Below are 18,955 nucleotides of genomic sequence, written 5' to 3' on the forward strand. Positions count from 1 at the left end.
CACAATGACGACACCGGTCTGTCATGTCCCTTGATCTCGATAAGCAGCCTGCCGTCCCTTGACCATATGCAGATCAGACCCTTCCCACCGCTCATGAACTTGTCGCCTTGCGGAGAGTATTTCACGGTGACAACCCATCCGTGACTGGTCTCTATGGGCGGTGCTAATTGTCGACCAGTATTCAGGTTCCAGCCTCGTATGGTGCCGTCTTTCGACCCACTTGCTATCTCCTGGAAATTGCGAGACCAATCAAGGCACCTCACTGCATCAGTATGCCCCTACCACGGGTCGCCGATCATGCAGCCCTCCTTGATATTCCACAGCCGCAGTGTGTCATCTGCATTTCCACAAATGACCATTGTTTCGTCCGCGGATACTACCATTGGACCTATCCCTCCCCCATCGCTATTGGAAGGTTTTCCCACTGGTTCTCCGTCTCTTTTCCACTGACGAATCGAACTATCGTAAGACGTGCTCATTAGATTGCCACTAGTACCCAAATAGGCAAGGCTCCATGTGCAGTTGGAGTGACCCTCAATAACGCACTCCGGCATCAAGCTTCCTGCCGGACGTTCTGGCTTTGGTTTCTTCCACGACGTGGTCCGAGTATTGTGGTTGACGAAGTAGGACCGACCGAGTGGAGAGATGTGCCATTCGCATCCGGGAACAACGAGATCTCCAGGATAATCTAGGTTAAACATTCAACCGTGAGTTCGTCGCTCCTTGTCGCAATTTCATCCCTCACCTAGTCGCACTCCTGGTAAAGGTCGGTCCCACGAGACCATCGTGAGCGTGTCATCTTGATATAGTGTTTCACCATCCGGGGACGTCTTATACTGTCGCCACATAGGAGGAAGCGCTTCATTCCCGCCTACTTCTAATTGAGTAAGCTGGTAGGTATCACCAGGTGGCTGCTCACCTTCCCAAAGTGCATCCTGACGGTGCTGTGCACCATATGGTGGTGGATCTTTCGCGCTCGTCCGACGTATCGGTGAGTACAATCGCGCTTCTCCCTGTCTCGTTGACGTACTCGACTCGGCCTCCTCGTGTGGCATGACCTTGATTGATATAGGATACTGGGCTGTACAAACGCACTGGACAGAGAAACACTGCGCAAAGTCAGCAATCGAGGGGAGGGAGAGATACAGGTTGAAGGTGACGAAGAGACTTGCCATTTGAGTCAGTTTTGCATGCTGTAGTTGCAACACCGCATGTCAATGGCTGTGTTACCATCAGATCAAGTACTCACCTTGGTCCGCTTCGAATTTTGAGGCAGTTCGATATGCATTGATCCGTTATGTACGTCTCGTCAGCGAGTGGAACTATATGATGTTTGTTTGAGCGGGTACATACACATATGGAATCTGTACGCTGTGCATAGCTCGTATGCGGAAAGTACCACCAGTAGTGGTAAGTGATGGCATGACTGACGGGAATGCGGATATATATACAGAATCCAGTTGCTTGGCTGCGCAATATTGCTGTAATCAACACCCCTGAACGTTGATAGCGCCCAAACCAAAGTTTGCTCATCTGAGTAGGCAGAGAGTTTTGAACGTTCGACATCAAAGCCGAAGTCATGGTCAGATGAGCGATAATGAGCTCCACAAGATTTCAGTCAACAATCATGACTTGATTCACTGACCAGAGGAAGTCTGATGTAGGCTACGCAGCGTCAACCTGAACGGTCTCACCTGTCTGCGTGACCTGCTGCACGACTTCACCCGCACTCGAACCATTGCCGCGCTTTTGTACACTAGTAACAAACTCCAGCACGCTCGCTAGGCCCGCCTTCCACGTAACAAGACGCTTTCCGGTGCCTCCCATTGCTCTCGCTCAAGCGTACGCGGTAAACGTGTAGAGATTGTGTGGTCTTTCCAGGAAGAAGACACTACTCAAAGATTATTTGAGATAAGTATAAACGACAAAATGTCAAGAGGACGTACCATCGATCGCCCACTTCTCTATTTGACTCGACTCAATCCGCAGGATCGACGAAACCTCTGAATATGGCAGGTCGACCGGTCATTCCCGACGTGTGCAAAACCCAGTGATGCAAATGACAGAAGGCGGATCTTACGCTCAAGCTGTGCTCGGTCGAGTTCTGCAGGCCCGTGAATGGTTCAAATATGTGGTATCAATAATGAACCGACTTACCATATTTTTCGAGAGCAGCGGGATGGCTTTCGAGCTATGAAAGTAATTCTGGTAGGCCACTATTCAGACATACCTGCAGAAGCGAGAAAAGCCCGTGATCCTTTGCTGAGACAACAGCGTCCAACTTGAACAATGGGTCAAAGTCAAACAAGCTGGGCAAGCGCAATGCTAAGGCTATGGCATCGATCGCTGCGGATTGACTTTCAGCCCAAGAGGATGGTAATAAAGAAACATTGGAAAGCGTGTGATGATATGCAGTTTCCCTGTATAGTCAAATGTCAATCACAACCTTCATCAGTCAAATGGAATGATACGTACGGCTGGTCAGATTGTATGAATGCATCGACAATGGACTTGAGGAATTGACTGCGCTCTTCCCCAAAGATATCCCATTCTTGCAACCACTGCTCGACATCACTTCTGGATAGACACAAAGTCTCGAGCTCTCCATTGTTGGCGGGGACTTTAAGTAACGGGGTGTAAATAGGTAGGCGGAGGGCTGAATTGCGAGGAGTAGCATTAAACAAATTTGATATGCTATTTGAGAATTGAGCACACGGCCCGCATACATAAGTGTGCTCAAAATGTAGTACTTACATGTATCAGAACTAGAACGCATGTCGTAGAGCCCATCAGGGACGATGCCGCGAAGTGAAGGTCCTTGAAGGCAAACTGAATATACCTATCACAATACATGTGATGCCCCCATCGAAAATCAGTAAACACGGAAAACTGAGATGTGGGGCGCATATTATGGGCGGCCAGGTGGTCGATCGTCACGTGTGACGCGGTATGGACGCGGCGCATTCGAACATGCTTTTGATCTTGGTTCATCAGTGAATTCATGAGTCCTTGATTTTGTAGCCGTGGGAAGTATAAGATGATATCATTTTGCTACGGCTGAATATACCTATGTATACAGCAATAAATATTAGTTATCGGTACATAGCCATGAATCTTTGAAAATTCATTTTACCATGAGGAGTTTGCAACAACATCACGGAATCGGGCTGGAGCTGTTTTAAATAGATAAATCTTACAACATCAAATCAAATAGATACAGGTTATACACAAGGACAAAGCAATACAATAATTTCCAAGAAAACTCCAATTCCGATGAAGACTTGTATGTCTCGCAACTGTGGTATTTGGTAGATAAACACTCAGAGAAGGTCCCGCATCTCTCCAGAACTATGGTCCATCCTTGTATGTGTTTGGCTTCCTGTTGGCGGTTTGCAATTGGATGCAGTCAGCTACAGCATCATTGTAGTAGCTCATAGTTGTGATGCGTCTATGGAGATAGATTGTCAAGGGTTACAATTTCCTTGCAATATTGACATAGTATGGCCTGGATCTCAATAATGATATGTCCTGGAAAATATACCATAAAGAGTTACAGTTCAATTCGCAATACCCCCGCAAAACCCCTGCAGTATGTACAGTGGTGACGCTGTTCTAGATAGCCCTTCAATAGCTAAAATTTACGACTGAGACCATGTACAGGATGCGATCAATTAGTTATTTTTAAAAACAATTATCTGATAATTGGATAGGGATAAACAACGCAGGAAAGACTCGATTTCTCACTGCCGAATCAGCCCAGGACCTAAAGCAGCGATCGCCAATGGAATTGTGAGGCCTGTTCCAACAATGATGCCTAGCCCACATCCTATCCTCGCAGTTAAGGGTAGCCCGTCTTCAGTTGTGAAAACCCCATTCAGAAACCCAAGGATGGAAAAGGCCAAACTGTTGCTATGAGTAACACAAAATAATTGAGATCGAGAGGTTGATTACCTTGACATATATAAGAGACTTGGTATGCTTGCAATGATCACAAAGTTGGTCGTCTTCCCTTGCAGGTAATACGTCTATTCAAGCACTAATATCAGGTCCAAACGGTAGAAATAAGATGGCCGAACCGCTGTAGAGACTCGTGCATCTCATAGTGTGATATGGCGCTTTACACTAGGGAGTATACAGCACCAACTCGCAGCATCACTCTGTGTACCATCCACAGTGATTCCTATATGACGCGCAGCTTTCCTGCGCAACGCGCGCCATGCGCGCACCATTCCCGCGCTTCACGATGTATACGCGCGCGCGCGTTCCCGCGCTTGCGCGCCCTATAGCGCCAGCCATCCAGATGCATCCATCCATTGTCCACCAAGCTCCCTAGTGCGTATATTTCCATTTCCTTTATTAGCATAGTTCCACCTTTATTTTTATCATAGTTTCTCACTCATATATATTTTTACATACCTACTCGGTAGCGCTTCGGCTCCGCATGAGTGCGCTTAGGCGCGCTATATAAGCGCCAGCAGTACATACTATTATTTACCTTACTTTTCACCCAACTTTACCTAGTACTTACTACTTAGAAAGTCGCAGTAGAAATCTATTCATTAGCACAACACATCTCACATCCTTTATCTTGCTTATATCTTCACATAAGTTTAGTCTCTCTTATTTCCGCTTACACGCGCGCGCTTTCCCACGCTTCGCGCTAATACGCGCGCGCGTTCCCACGCCTTTGTACCTTGCGCGCACCTGCGCTTTCTCGCGCTTCGCTGAAGCGCGTACCTCTAGATCTCCGCTGCACCTGCTTCCCCTTTAGGGTCGAATGCACTTGCCATCTCAAGTATCGCAGACTAGGCAACGCACGACCTACAACTTTTTAGATACAGTCAGGAGCATTTCTTTGTTCCTCTCAGTATTGTTGTTTCTACAACTGGAGCCCACCACGAGGGGAGCAGTCAGCAAGATCTAGTTTTGCGCATCTTAACACATACAGGTCAATCTCTTTGCATTTTCACAAGCTAACCAGTTTCTAGTCACACATTCTCGCGCCTTGCGCGCGTGCTTTCCCACCCCTGTGCGCCTTGCGAGCGCACCTTTGCACTTAGCGCAATTCGCACATATAAGGTCAATCTCTTTGCAATTTCAGAAGCTAACCATTGTATAGTCACGCACTCTCGCGCCTTGCGCGCACACAATAGTTCCCACGCCTCTGCGCCTCACGCGCGCGCCTGCGCCTTTTCACGCCTCAATGCCTTATAGAATGCCCATCCGCGGCACCGCAAATGCGCCCAAGTTCAACGGCACTACAGACAACCTCGCTGAATTCATTGACACATATGAGCAGCTCGCTGATGAAGCAGGACTCCAAGGACTTGACCACATCAAAGGTATTATCTGCTACCTTGCACGCAATGATCGAGAACTATGGGGAGGCATGTGTTACGACGTGTGTCGCGTGCGGACTGGGATGATCTAACAGCGACGATCACGACAGTGATACCTCGTGCTGAGAGTCCGAGGTCGGCTTCCACAGAAGAGCAGAAGTTGCGTACGTTCACGGAGGTGAACGATGATAGCGAGTTACAGGCAGAAGGGGTCTCAAGTCCTTCTGAAGGTGCGGATCTGATGTCAAGCAGGTAGCTTTAGCAAGACAAAGGTTTCGATGGTAAACCCAGTAGGATTAAAGTAAGGAACATCTACTTTAATCGTCGACCTTATATAAGGCTACTCTATCGTATCTAAGCTCAGCTTGAAGCTGGGTTCTAAGTGCTTATCTATCGAGTCAGAGATACCATGCATGAGGCAGGCTTCTATCAGTACATGAGGCAACACGAGGCTTGCCTTCTATCTTGATAACATATATAGGTCTTCTAGACCTATGTCGTCATATCATGTAAGCGATCCAGATCGCTTACCTAATCCGGCATCTTCCGGACTTCTCTTCTATTCGTCAACTGTTCGTCATCTATTCGTCGAGGCCCAAGGGGCCCGGGTATCGTATCGTATCGTTACCGTGCAGGGTGGCAGAGGGCAGGTCGTGTAGCTGGGGGCTCACGTAGTGACTGTAACATTACCCCATTACTACGCACAAAGTCACCGGCTTTGTACATCATCTAAACGTCTTCTTCCATCGTAGCAGAGGGTAGGGTAGGGATTGCTATCGTGGAGTCGGAAGGTGCAGAGGGAGTTTCAGGGGCAGGGGAAAGTTCAGTGGGATGCTGAAGTTCTAGATCCGCGAGTGCCTTGTGGTTGTGCTCCCAATCTAAGAGAGCTTCGAAAAACTTCTCTTCATCGCTCAACTCTTGGAGTACAATGCGTCCGTTGAGTCGCGGGCAGTGGACCGACAGATGGTCAGGTCCTAGTTCATCGCAGATGCAACAAACATAATCTGGACATCTTCTAAACTGATGTCCGTATCCTCCGCAGCGCTTACAGAGCGTTCTACGGGTTCGGTTTATGGTAGCCGCCTTTCTTCTCAGCGGGCGTACCGGGCGGGGTTCTTCTATAACGGGCTTCACTTCAACTTTCTTTATCGCGAGGTCAGTGATATCGGAGAAGTCGAGGGGGAGTAAGTGAAGTGCGAAGTTTCTGATCCGCCGTTGCAGATGAAGTATAGCAAGTTTCCGAGTTGCTTCTTCAAGGTCAACACGATTGGCTACATCTTCCAGCAGCTTCGTGGTTCGTATAATGCAGACGGTGAGGGAGGTACACGCTGCAGTTCTGGCGTCTTGATCACCAAGGATTTCGTCGATCGCTTGGGAGTACGCGGGGGTCAGGATAGTAGCTTCATTGAATGCGCTGTTTTCCGTCATTCTGAGGACTGTTCCATAGTCTGAGTCCTTCAGTGCAATCTTGATAGAGTCGTTATCGATGGAGTTTGTCATGATGATGATGGAGGTTCGTTGGGAGAGATGTTCGAGGATCGAGAGGGTTTATAACCTTCTTCCAGATCAATCCAAGCTCAGTTTCAATCTAAACTTGTTATCGTTATCGTTATCTTTTATCGTCTTATCTAGCCATGAGGCTAACTCGTGTTCGAGATTTTTCTTCGCTATCAGAGGGAAAGTGCCGTGATAGGTACTATCATTTTTTATCTTTGTTTGAAAGATCAGGTCGTCATCAGAGGGTGGTCGTCATTGCCATGATGGGTTCTAGAGGGTTCCAAGGGCTTGCAGGAGTTTCCGTGGAGTTCGTCTCGTGATAGTTTAGCCTCGTTCCGGAGGTTCTGGTCTTCTTATCTTCTATAGATCCATTTCTGGGTTCTTTTATCAGATGTCGAAGGTGCGGGTCCGAGCGTGGGTGCCAAGGCTTGCAGGAGTTTCTTGGGGTCGTCCAGCGGGGAGGTCGTCTTCTATTACCCTTTGTTTTTATACATGATCTGTTACTCGGGTGGTCGAAGTGCAGTGATGTGAGGGGTCCCGAAGCTTGCAGGAGTTTTCCGGGGTTCGTCCTTGTTCATCGTCTAGTTTTATGTCATTACGGACCTTCGATAGTTTAGGGTCATTCCGGACCATCGTAGTTTTAGCGTCTTTTCGGACTATATCTAGTTTAGGGTCATTACGGACCTTCGATAGTTTAGGGTCATTCCGGACCAAGGTAGAAGTCGGTCGAGTTCAGGATTTGGTGATCAGTGTTCAGGGTGGAATAGGCGTGGAAAATAAGTAAAATGGAGGATTTCACCCCCTTACTAAGCCATTAGTCACCGACTAATCATATCCAATCAGAAGTCTAGGCCAGGGAGCGGGCCGTCGTCTTCGAAGTCGTTTCCTTCTGAATCTACCATTCGCAGATCATGCGAAGAGGGTGCGTTCGTGTCTTCATCCTCGTCCTCCTCGGAGTTGTTCATGTCAATAAATCTGACAAAACTGGGCCCGGCGTCTGGTGCTTCCTTCTTTATTTCATTCTGACGGTATGCTTCGTGGATCGAAGCGATTCGTTCGATGAAAATATCCTGGGCTTCTTGTAACACAGGAGGGAGTTCGGTGTCGGAAGACAGCGTCATTGCTTCTTCAGAATGGTGCGCGGGTGTCATGGAGAGGTTGAGGGAATTCGGCGGTTCATCGGCGGTTAAGTACGCCGGTTCGGGGTCCTCCTCCATTGCGGACTCAGGACTTTCATAGAATCTGAGTTTCTTGGCGGTGGGAGGATCTTCGATTCGGACTGCTCGTCCTTTTCCGAGAACGGATATCGGTTCTCCAGAAAATTCGAATCTCTGAGTTATTTCTGGTTCAGGGGCCAGTCTGGGTGCCTTGGATACAGGCGGTTCTTCGTTCATTATCGCACGTCCCTTCCCAAGGACTTGTGCGGGCTCTGCCGAGAATTCATATCGGGCGGGTGCGGGATTTTCTTCAATCTTCATCGGCTGAACAGCCGGTACAATCTTCTTCGTTCGTGGCAGTTCGGGATAAATGTGATCAGATATCAGCGCCGGTCTGAAAGTCTTTTTCTGAGTTGTCTCCGGGTCAGTGGCCGGTCTTTTCTGTTCAAATCTTCTCGCTGCAAGGTCAATTCTTGGCAGCGAATCTTTCTTCGTCACAGTTTTCGTGGGCTGTGGTACGGGTTCTGAAGTTTCGACGGGGTTTCCGTTCTGCGGCTCTTCGTGGGCCGGTGCAATTCGTGTCGTTCGGGTTAATGGTACTGTGCCCGAAGAGAAGGTGCGGGGAGTAGTCGGGGATACCGATCGTTTCCTCTTCAATGCTACCTTCTTTTCTTCTTTCAGGAAGAGGGGCGTCTTGCCGTTCTTCTTCCGATCAGAATCTATTTCTTTCTGCTTCTTTCGGGAATCTGCGGTACTCTTGAGGGTTACCGTGCCGGTTTTCCAATTGATCAGGGGGTTCTGGCTGATAAGCCAAGGTCGTCCAAGCAGGAACTTGTCTTTTGGACCAAGTTCGGCTAGGTAAAACCGTTCGGAAATTACCCTTTCATCGATCTGGAAAGTAAGGTTGCAAAACCTTTCTATCGGCTTCGTTCCGAAGCAGGATCCATCAGCGTTCGAGAGTGTCAGAGGGTTCTCTAGCTGGTGTGTCAAGATGTGGTGCTGCGTGATCACGTCCTGGTTGACAAAGGACTGACACGCCCCAGAATCTACGATCATTGATGTCGCGATGGGGGTGCTTCTTGTTCTGGAAATCAGGGTGGCGTTCACCCGTAGATCATCCTTGGCCCCGGCTACCTTGATAGCGCGCAGGGGTTCTTCTTCGATCATCTTTCTCCGTGAGGTTCGGGTCCATTGCGGACAGCTCGCGGCTTTGTGTCCGATGATGTGGCACACAAAACATTTCTTCTCTCGCAAACAAAGGCGAGTCTCCTTCCCGGTGAGATGCGCAGCGGCGAAGGTGTTTCTGGTAGTTGCCATATTGGAGATGGGTTCTACGATCTTCGTGGTATCCTTTTCTTGGAACTTTCCACAGTGACGGCGGTTCTTATATTCTTGCGACTGGTCAGGCCGGTACGATTAGGTTTCTAAATCAGGGATATGAGAATCCTTTCGGGATCTAGGTTCGGGGTTCTACGAGTGTCGGTAACGTTGACAGCAAGTGCGATCAGTTATCTTGTAGCCTGTGATGGAGGCGTACAGTAAAGGGACTTTAATCCTTTGTTACGACGTGTGTCGCGTGCGGACTGGGATGATCTAACAGCGACGATCACGACAGTGATACCTCGTGCTGAGAGTCCGAGGTCGGCTTCCACAGAAGAGCAGAAGTTGCGTACGTTCACGGAGGTGAACGATGATAGCGAGTTACAGGCAGAAGGGGTCTCAAGTCCTTCTGAAGGTGCGGATCTGATGTCAAGCAGGTAGCTTTAGCAAGACAAAGGTTTCGATGGTAAACCCAGTAGGATTAAAGTAAGGAACATCTACTTTAATCGTCGACCTTATATAAGGCTACTCTATCGTATCTAAGCTCAGCTTGAAGCTGGGTTCTAAGTGCTTATCTATCGAGTCAGAGATACCATGCATGAGGCAGGCTTCTATCAGTACATGAGGCAACACGAGGCTTGCCTTCTATCTTGATAACATATATAGGTCTTCTAGACCTATGTCGTCATATCATGTAAGCGATCCAGATCGCTTACCTAATCCGGCATCTTCCGGACTTCTCTTCTATTCGTCAACTGTTCGTCATCTATTCGTCGAGGCCCAAGGGGCCCGGGTATCGTATCGTATCGTTACCGTGCAGGGTGGCAGAGGGCAGGTCGTGTAGCTGGGGGCTCACGTAGTGACTGTAACAGCATGCCAGAAGCGGCAGTAGATGATTACAGCACCTTTTTAGATGAGGTGAAGGTAATGTATCCTGGATGGGATGGTAAAAGACGCTACGCGCTCGCGGACTTGCGCGCCATTGCGCGCGAATACGCTAACAAACCAATGCCTTCTTGCACAGAACTCAGCAATTACCTGCGCGCATTCAGGAAGGTTATGCAGCCACTCATGGACGAAGACTGTATTGGAAAGGCCGAACGCGACCGCTTATTCATGGAAGGAATCCCTAGCGATGCTCAGGCGCAAATCCGCTTGCGCCTTATGATCAAGTTCCCTGACCACCACCCATACGACCCATATCCATTTATGGACGTCTTTGCAGCTGCGCAGTTCCTATTATCTGGGCGCGCTTTTCCCGCGCCAAGCGCACCAGTAAGCACACCAATTAGCGCGCCCACTATAGCGCCAAACATGCCAGTTAGCGCACCAGTGGCTAAGTGCCAAGATCGCTATCACGCGAGCCACGCAACCCAGGATACGACCACCAGTACTAATGCGACAGCAGGACTCTTCTATTGCGCACCCTCAGAAGTTGCACTTGACAAAAGGCCACCAGTTCCTATTCTTGCGCCTCGCGCGCGCGCCTTTCCCGCGCCTTCGCGCAATTCACACACACCTCCACCATCAACTATGCCAGCATGCAAAGCTATACCAGACTGTATCACTCTAGATCACGAACTTGAGTGTGTGCTCGCAAAGCGCAACCAGACGTGCACTGCAGGCGCCTCTTCACCATCATCCTCAGCAGCACCATCTCCTTCACAATCCGCATCATCACCATCACCATCAATCGCGTCAGAAGTCAGGGATGACTCTAAACATCTATTGCACACTAACGCGCCAGTTGAAACACGCGCACCTATCGCTATCGCATCGCACGCGCCTATCGCTATAGCCTCGCCATTAGTCAGGGATGACTCTAAACATCTATTGCACACTAATGCACCGCTAGAAACACGCTCGCCCCTCGCTATCGCATCGCTTAAGGAAGAAACCTCGCCAATCACACCATCACCATCACTGCTCGCATCATTAAAGGTCAGGGATGACCCTAAACATCTATTGCACCTTAGCGCGCCTATAGAGGAGCCTCCTACCGCATCAGAGGCTCAAGTTGCACCTTGCATCAACCAGAGTTTGCCTCTGGTAACTCCAATTGTCACTAACGATTGCGCGCATGTCGCGCTTTTTGCTTCCAGTGACTATCGCGCACCGGTAAAACATCCGTGCATCACGCTGCACAACCACCAAGCAGAGCATGTCTCAGGCGACCCTGGCGCAACTCAGGCGCACCATATTGCGCCTGAGGACGCGCAATGCGCGCGCCTAGAGGCATTGTATATTTTTCCTCATCTTGTTTCGCGTTTTCTGTCTCTTTCATGTTTAAAGCTCTTAAGGAGCTATATGATGCTTCCAATCACTGTAACTTCATCTTTGCACCACCCCTTATTCACGCGCCATGATCACGCGCATCGCGCAATATGCGCGCGCGTTCCCGCGCCTCACGCACTCATAATTTTAGCAGAGTTTTCACGCTACCGCATTTCTATCGCTTCTCCCCTTCTAAACCGCATTTCTATCATTCAACACAAAGTATATTTCAATCAGCCATCCAGGCGCGACTTAGGCGCGCGCCTGACACATACATATGCGCCTAACTCCCCTATCATCATCTTTAACTTTGCACTTCCCACCTTTATTCACATTCTGCGCGCTTTTGCTTACCATGTCAATTTCATTCCTGTGCGCCTTGATGCGCACTATTCTCCTTCACCTATGCGCCTATTGCGCCTTGATATACCACCCTTACAGCCCATTGGCGCAACATTTGCGCCTAATTCTTCACTATACATGTCTCTCGCTAATGCATTTGCAGAGAAATGGCCGTTCCTCGCGTGTTCGGCCAATATAATTAAATTCGCGCGAAATCGCACCAAGGCGCGCACATCGCGCGCATCCTATCAGCTTGTAGGGCGCCCCTACACCCCTTGCAGCGCCTCCCATTGGCGCGCCTTCAACCTGCAGCGCGTTGTGCAGGAATTCATTCTGCCAGTTACAAGCCCCCCCCAAGCACGCCAGCCTCGCTCATTCCAACCCTACCTTGGGTAAAGCGTCAGCTCGCAAGAGACGCGAAGCGCGCTAGTCACGTGCACTCGCACGCGCTCAAGGAGGAGGATCAAGCGCCTCAGCCGCGCATGAAAGAACAACATATAGCATCGCTGTTTCATAGGATACCATTCGTTTTACCCTGGGTTTCATCCAGCGCTCTTTCATTTTATTTTCTCTCATTATAACGCCATCCAAAGAACTAATAACTCGCTGATATATATGCATATAGGAATCACTTAGAAGAACATAGAAGAAAAACAATCATAGAACGTGCCCGCCTAGCTCAATAGTATATTTTCTCTTCGCATGCATGACGCGGCACCATGCTCCTTTTTACCTTAGAACGCGCACATATGCGCGCAGTCTTCCCACGCTCACGCGCACATACACGCGCAATATTCACGCGCCCATACGCCTCGCGCGCGCACACATGCGCGCTTCCTGCGCCTCGCTCATAGGAAGGTGTAGATGTCGACAGCCGCACGAAGAAGACAAGTCGGATAGGACATCCGCAAAGTTTATCATTTTTTCCTTCGCATTTTCACATATAGTTTTACTCACACTGTTCAAACCTTACCACCTAATATTTAGCGCGCCTAGCAGGACTTGGTTTGGACTTGGATTGGATCGCTCTTGGACCGCACCACTTCGCATCATACGCACAATACAACACATGCGACACTCACGCGCTTTCTCGCGCCTTGCACGCGCGCACTTTCTCGCGCTTTATGCCATATGCGCGCCACATCCATATCACTCTCACATCATCGCCTCACACCCAGGGAACACTATTCACACCAGAGTCACCCTTGCAATTCGCCATGCTACGCTTCATTCCCGCGCCTTCACGCATAGCGCGCGCACATTCTCGCGCCTTGCGCGTACCATGCGCGCAACTTCCCACGCTTCACACACATCCACGCAATAATTCCTGCACTTGCGCATTCATCGCCCAACGACCCAAGCATCATACAGGCATCGCGCACACATACTATCACGCAAAATCCTCACCATGCGCGCGCTGAGTGGGGACACTCAGAATTTAAGTCCCTGGGAGATGTAGAGACTCGTGCATCTCATAGTGTGATATGGCGCTTTACACTAGGGAGTATACAGCACCAACTCGCAGCATCACTCTGTGTACCATCCACAGTGATTCCTATATGACGCGCAGCTTTCCTGCGCAACGCGCGCCATGCGTGCACCATTCCCGTGCTTCACGATGTATACGCGCGCGCGCGTTCCCGCGCTTGCGCGCCCTATAGCGCCAGCCATCCAGATGCATCCATCCATTGTCCACCAAGCTCCCTAGTGCGTATATTTCCATTTCCTTTATTAGCATAGTTCCACCTTTATTTTTATCATAGTTTCTCACTCATATATATTTTTACATACCTACTCGGTAGCGCTTCGGCTCCGCATGAGTGCGCTTAGGCGCGCTATATAAGCGCCAGCAGTACATACTATTATTTACCTTACTTTTCACCCAACTTTACCTAGTACTTACTACTTAGAAAGTCGCAGTAGAAATCTATTCATTAGCACAACACATCTCACATCCTTTATCTTGCTTATATCTTCACATAAGTTTAGTCTCTCTTATTTCCGCTTACACGCGCGCGCTTTCCCGCGCTTCGCGCTAATACGCGCGCGCGTTCCCGCGCCTTTGTACCTTGCGCGCACCTGCGCTTTCTCGCGCTTCGCTGAAGCGCGTACCTCTAGATCTCCGCTGCACCTGCTTCCCCTTTAGGGTCGAATGCACTTGCCATCTCAAGTATCGCAGACTAGGCAACGCACGACCTACAACTTTTTAGATACAGTCAGGAGCATTTCTTTGTTCCTCTCAGTATTGTTGTTTCTACACCGCAAAGTCAAGAGATCGCATTCGGTGACCAAATTGTTGTGCTATCGTGCATGCGATAATACAGTAGGCACTGAGAACGAAAGAGATGGAGCATAGCGTCTTTGTAGCAAGTGCTGAACCTAAACCTGGGATGGCAAGGATACTGGCGTCAACTGCCATGATGACGCTTGCCTAGCAGCCTAGACGGTTAGTGCTCTCATCTGGGTCTACAATATAGCACTTACAACCGTAGTTTGTGATTTAGCTTGTGCATTGAAATCGTCTAAGAATGCATTCATGTCCACCCCATTGACAAGACCATCAACATAAATTTTGCGGAGTCGCCTGAGCACCATCATCGGAATCCAGAGCATAGCAACGGCAACGGCATTGATGAAAGGAGAATTTTCGAGATCTCTGTGCCTCTCGCCCAGTGAATGTGTTCGCATCAAGCGAGCTTCGGGTTGGCCATGGTGGTTCAGAAATTCATGATGTCCTGTTGTGTGCCTCAATCAACAATGTCTGATATGAGATAGAGACAGCGTACGGAGTACATGCAACAATTTACCTGCCAGTGTGTAACGAGATAAGTTCAAAAATGGCCTATTTCTATGAGACTCACGTACCGCAGATTGCAACGCCTTGCTCCTCCATCACTCCATCACTCCTCGCAAGTTCTTCTGTCATTCGGCCATCAGCTTGAAGACACAAATTGTAATCAGGGTGCGTACCTGCAGTAGCTAGCTCAGCCATCATTTCTTTCATTTGATCCAACGTCCAAAATATCGAGCCCGCAATAGATTGTTCCAACGCTAAGGCCTCTGTCCATCATTCAGTGTATTTTCATCGGGCGCTGCGATAAAAAGAACTCGCCTACACGACACCAATTCAATTGCAGTCGCAAAGCTCTCACGTCCAAATCACGGATTTCGATCCCGTGCGGAAAATATTCGACGTGTTTCCTAGTCCTATAATGAGAAATGTTCTTGTTTTTTTTCCGTCAGAACATCGCTCACCAGTATTGGGCTTCGAGTTCGAGTCCTATGCAATAATATGAACTTCAATACCAACACACAAAAAATGTAACGCACTCACTTTTATGGTTCCAGTGCCATACCGTCTCACATTCCTGAAACAGGAGGAAGGCATCCACGGGTTCGATCCAGGTGATAATGCGATTCTCGGGTACCACATAATAATACGGGTAGATCTCCTTTCCTCTCGCTAAGATCGGCTCGACGACTAACAACCAGTGTTTTCCGTCTAGTTTAGATCTTGACACCTCGATCCAAGATTCGAGCTTCTGGAGGCGTTCATCGGAACAATCCCTCACGTTCATCCCGGTGTAAGTTTTCTTTATTGCTAATAAGTGAGTATGTAACTTGAAATATTATACGGTACTCACACTTTTTGCGTTGTAGTAGTAGATAGCTCCTGACGGATGAACAAACTCTTCCCAATGACCACGCACTTCGCGGCTGTCGATACCGCGGTTAAACATAAATAAATGTTATCAGAAATGAAGGTAACGAACCGAGTGAGGTCGATCTGCATCTTCTGCACATTGTAATCGCGACTTAAAGATTCACTGTCGCACATAGTCAGTACTTAAAGTCTCTCACAGTAGCAATGCGCGCTCACGGCAATGTTATTTCGGTGTACCGCCGTAGCTGGGTCGGCCAGATAGGAACACTGCGACTCAGCAGCTCCACCTCCGTATCAATTCCCCCAGCTTGGATCTTGCATGAAACCTTGAATAGACAGCTTCACTGGAGCTTCGTCAAAATAAAATGTACCATTGTGGCCAGAATTTCGGTGGTGTTGCAAAACGTGTTGGCACGAACTTGAAGGCTGTTCCCACGAGATGCATGACATAATTAGCAGCCACGCACGGACTTGAGTTTTTCAATGTATCCGTCCAACTGCGCGTTTCAGACGCAACATCTACAAGTACTCATATACATAAATTGCAATCAAACAAATTTTCTAAAACCTATTTGGGCCCCTGGCTCTGCGACCGGAGAATGAGATATCTGCGAATAATTGAGATCAAACCATGTCAAACCAATTTAAACCAGCTTACTTCTCCTACATGGCCAAAGCGTTTTTGCCAGAGAAACAGGAGGACCTGGCCAGTCATGAACCCTAAGTTCGCATGATCAGATTGCATTCGGGCTAGATCTCAAACTCTTACCTTCATCCTGAAAAGATACAACAGAGACTTAAATGCTGAGTACACAAAGAAAAGTGAGTAAGTTCGCTGGACGCGGCATCTAAAAGCAAACACGTCTGGTAGATCAGCACAAGACGCCCCTTCATGCCCCATCCTCACCTTCTTTGGGATATGTACTCCCATCAAATTCTTCTCGACCGTGATACCAAGTTTTCCAGGTGCCTGCTCCCGCTCCCCCCGTACCCCCCGCGTCCGAGACACACCCCGTTCCCACACACCACCCAAACCCTGCATCAATTTCTCGTTCGTCTCCATCTGCTCCTGCAACTCCGCTTTGGTGACAGTCTCGGAAGCGCCGCCGTATAAAGTTGCAGCGGACCATTTCACATCGTCCTCCTCATCCGCCGACAAAGTACCGCCTCCCAACAGATTCGAGGTGAACGACTCGGAGGCAATGCCAGCAGCCTTTGAAAGTCAAACTTCAGCGCATACTCGCAAACCTACAAATGATGGTCACCATCTGATCCAAGACGAACTTGTACGGTGCAGAAACCAGCTCTTCGAGAGTGTCGTGCCATTCGCGGGCCAGACACTTGAAGCCAGCACCAGGGAACCACTCGGGGATCTTGACCACTAAACATGGTGAGGCCATTGGAAGCAAACGTCTGAATTCTATGACTTACAGAATGGTATAACATTAGCCATGAAGGCGCCCGCCACGAAGAAAGGAAACGAAATCAGGGTTAAGGGCATCGAGGTTACGGTCCAGGAAGCCCTCAGCGGAGTAGGCGACAGAGCCGTTGAAGTGATTGACGGTGAACGTGGGGAAACCAGAACGATCTATGACACCGACTTTGAATGACGAGTGGTTGCCCCAGCGCTTGCCAAAGGCTTCCACCATCGAGTGACCAGTCTTCTTATGCGAGCGGCGAGCCTGATCATCCATGATGTGGATAAGACCACCCGGCTTGTTTTGAAGCAGTCGCACGCACTCGGAGTTGTCGAAGTAGGAGACAGTGGGAACAAAATGTGAGATACCTTCGTTCTGATATTCGTCCACGTGAGCCTCAAAGATACATTTCTGGACGAAGTGCTGCAAGCGTTCATTGGCAAAGTTGATGCAGAACTGATCAGGGGAGTTGGGGCGACTGGTCATGTTCTGTGGTCCAGGGAGGTCGAAAAGGCCAATGAATGTGTCAAAGTCTTCACGGCACAGCCGCTGGTTGAGATGCTCGTTCAACCATGCAAAGAGAAGAGAATACAGCGTTTTTGCGAGGTCATCTCGGTTATCAGATGCACCATCAGGGTCAAGGAAGACGGTGCAGAGCTCCTTCTTTACAAGCTTAGTCTTGTAGGACATTACGCCCTCCAAAGCACCCGCTTGGACACCCAAGAATTCGGCAACGATGCCAAGGACATCTGTGTTACGCACGACAGCAGCGTCAACGTCACGACCATGGTCAACGGTAAACTCAAGATTGCCGAGGTGGAAAATGGCAGCGAGAAGTTGGCAAGTCTGAGCGACGTGTCGCTTGGACAAGCCAATTGTCTTGAGAGCGACCTTGAGCTGTTCAAAGCAGTTGGCATCATCATCCTGAACACCGTTTTGGCGTGCTGGGATAGCACTACGCTGACCGAGATAACGGTACTGGGTTTTATCCAAGAGGTGGAGGTGCTGGCGCTCTTCCTGAGTTGCACCTGCCACGAGGTAGTAGAAGATGTGGAAGTTGCGCTCTCCGGATGGCATGGAAGATACGCGGTTGCGCTCGAGGTAATAGTCGAGGGTCTTAACACCGGAGAGGCACCCACGGTCAGTGAACTGCAACTCCGTGTATTTCCCGAAGCGAGAAGCATTTGGGTTGAACAAAGTGCGGGCATTACCAAAGGACTCGATGACAAACTCTGCGGCGGGTAATTGGGTAGCGAGTTTGGAGCCTTTCTTTCCTGGATTGGAGACGGAAAGCTCAAGAATGGTCTTTATGGCGAGTCTGCGGTTCTCTGATTTTCCGCTGCCAGTCTCACCGCTATAATGAAAGCGGTTTTATTTTAGATGATGTAATGCATGTGTTGATGGGGGTCACTTACCCGATCAGAATAGACTGGTCCTGGGCAGTTCGTTTCATGTGGTAGTAGGCATTATTTGCGAGCTGAAAATATGAGGTGCTAATGGAGACTTGTTTTCCGTTGTGTCGCGATAGTCTGAGGCATATTTTTGAAGGACGGAGTCGCCGTTGGAAGACACATACTTGTGGCGGTTCACGGTGACAAGGGAATTGGTACCGATGTTGGTGTAAACTGATTCAGACATGAAACGCTTGCGAAGACATGAGACAATGAGATCCTCTGATATGCAAGACAAGCCAGAGATGTCACTGGCGGCCTCAAGCCTCTGGTGGAGTGACATGCCAGCAGACGGGCGGCTCATGGCGAGCGCGTTGTTAAGCAATTACCCTGCTAGGGAAGGAAGTAAGAAGAATATATGGCAGTCAGCAAGTGTTAACTTCTCTTTAGCTAATTTTTACTTATGCATACACTGGTGACTCCACGAGAACAGCATCTCTGGGGTTCACTCAGGCTAGAGTGTTGACCGCCTGCGGAAACATGAGAACCATCA

General features: G+C 49.1%; 4 protein-coding genes across 4 annotated transcripts; all 4 read right to left on the reverse strand.

Moving 5' to 3' along the window:
* Positions 1-1,781: 1,781 nt before the first annotated feature.
* On the reverse strand, positions 1,782-2,776 carry F5891DRAFT_975617 (uncharacterized protein; the record flags this gene model as incomplete). The annotated part of the gene is made up of 7 exons (XM_041376540.1): positions 1,782-1,891; positions 1,947-2,003; positions 2,081-2,104; positions 2,158-2,191; positions 2,231-2,420; positions 2,476-2,656; positions 2,755-2,776. The coding sequence occupies 7 exons, from the start codon at positions 2,774-2,776 to the stop codon at positions 1,782-1,784; spliced, it is 618 nt and encodes a 205-aa protein (XP_041231759.1).
* A 3,292-nt stretch (positions 2,777-6,068) lies between these two features.
* Positions 6,069-6,839, reverse strand: F5891DRAFT_1182401 (uncharacterized protein; the record flags this gene model as incomplete). The annotated part of the gene is made up of 1 exon (XM_041366158.1): positions 6,069-6,839. The coding sequence occupies one exon, from the start codon at positions 6,837-6,839 to the stop codon at positions 6,069-6,071; it is 771 nt and encodes a 256-aa protein (XP_041231760.1).
* Positions 6,840-14,183: 7,344 nt separating this feature from the next.
* Positions 14,184-16,993, reverse strand: F5891DRAFT_1182404 (uncharacterized protein; the record flags this gene model as incomplete). The annotated part of the gene is made up of 15 exons (XM_041366159.1): positions 14,184-14,360; positions 14,414-14,664; positions 14,716-14,736; positions 14,795-14,848; positions 14,900-14,989; positions 15,048-15,130; positions 15,185-15,209; positions 15,264-15,522; positions 15,574-15,646; positions 15,703-15,756; positions 15,810-15,907; positions 16,252-16,313; positions 16,363-16,369; positions 16,501-16,806; positions 16,859-16,993. 15 exons carry the CDS (start codon positions 16,991-16,993, stop codon positions 14,184-14,186), a joined length of 1,695 nt encoding a protein of 564 aa, XP_041231761.1.
* Positions 16,994-17,038: 45 nt separating this feature from the next.
* F5891DRAFT_1244259 (P-loop containing nucleoside triphosphate hydrolase protein) lies at positions 17,039-18,818 on the reverse strand (the record flags this gene model as incomplete). Its single annotated transcript, XM_041369775.1, has 3 exons — positions 18,588-18,818; positions 18,427-18,540; positions 17,039-18,365 (listed from the first exon to the last, which is right to left on the reverse strand). The coding sequence occupies exons 1-3, from the start codon at positions 18,764-18,766 to the stop codon at positions 17,039-17,041; spliced, it is 1,620 nt and encodes a 539-aa protein (XP_041231762.1). The 5' UTR covers positions 18,767-18,818.
* Positions 18,819-18,955: the final 137 nt, after the last annotated feature.

The sequence above is a fragment of the Suillus fuscotomentosus genome, assembly GCF_016647785.1.
Source record: "Suillus fuscotomentosus strain FC203 chromosome Unknown F5891scaffold_5, whole genome shotgun sequence".
Lineage (NCBI taxonomy): Eukaryota > Fungi > Basidiomycota > Agaricomycetes > Boletales > Suillaceae > Suillus > Suillus fuscotomentosus.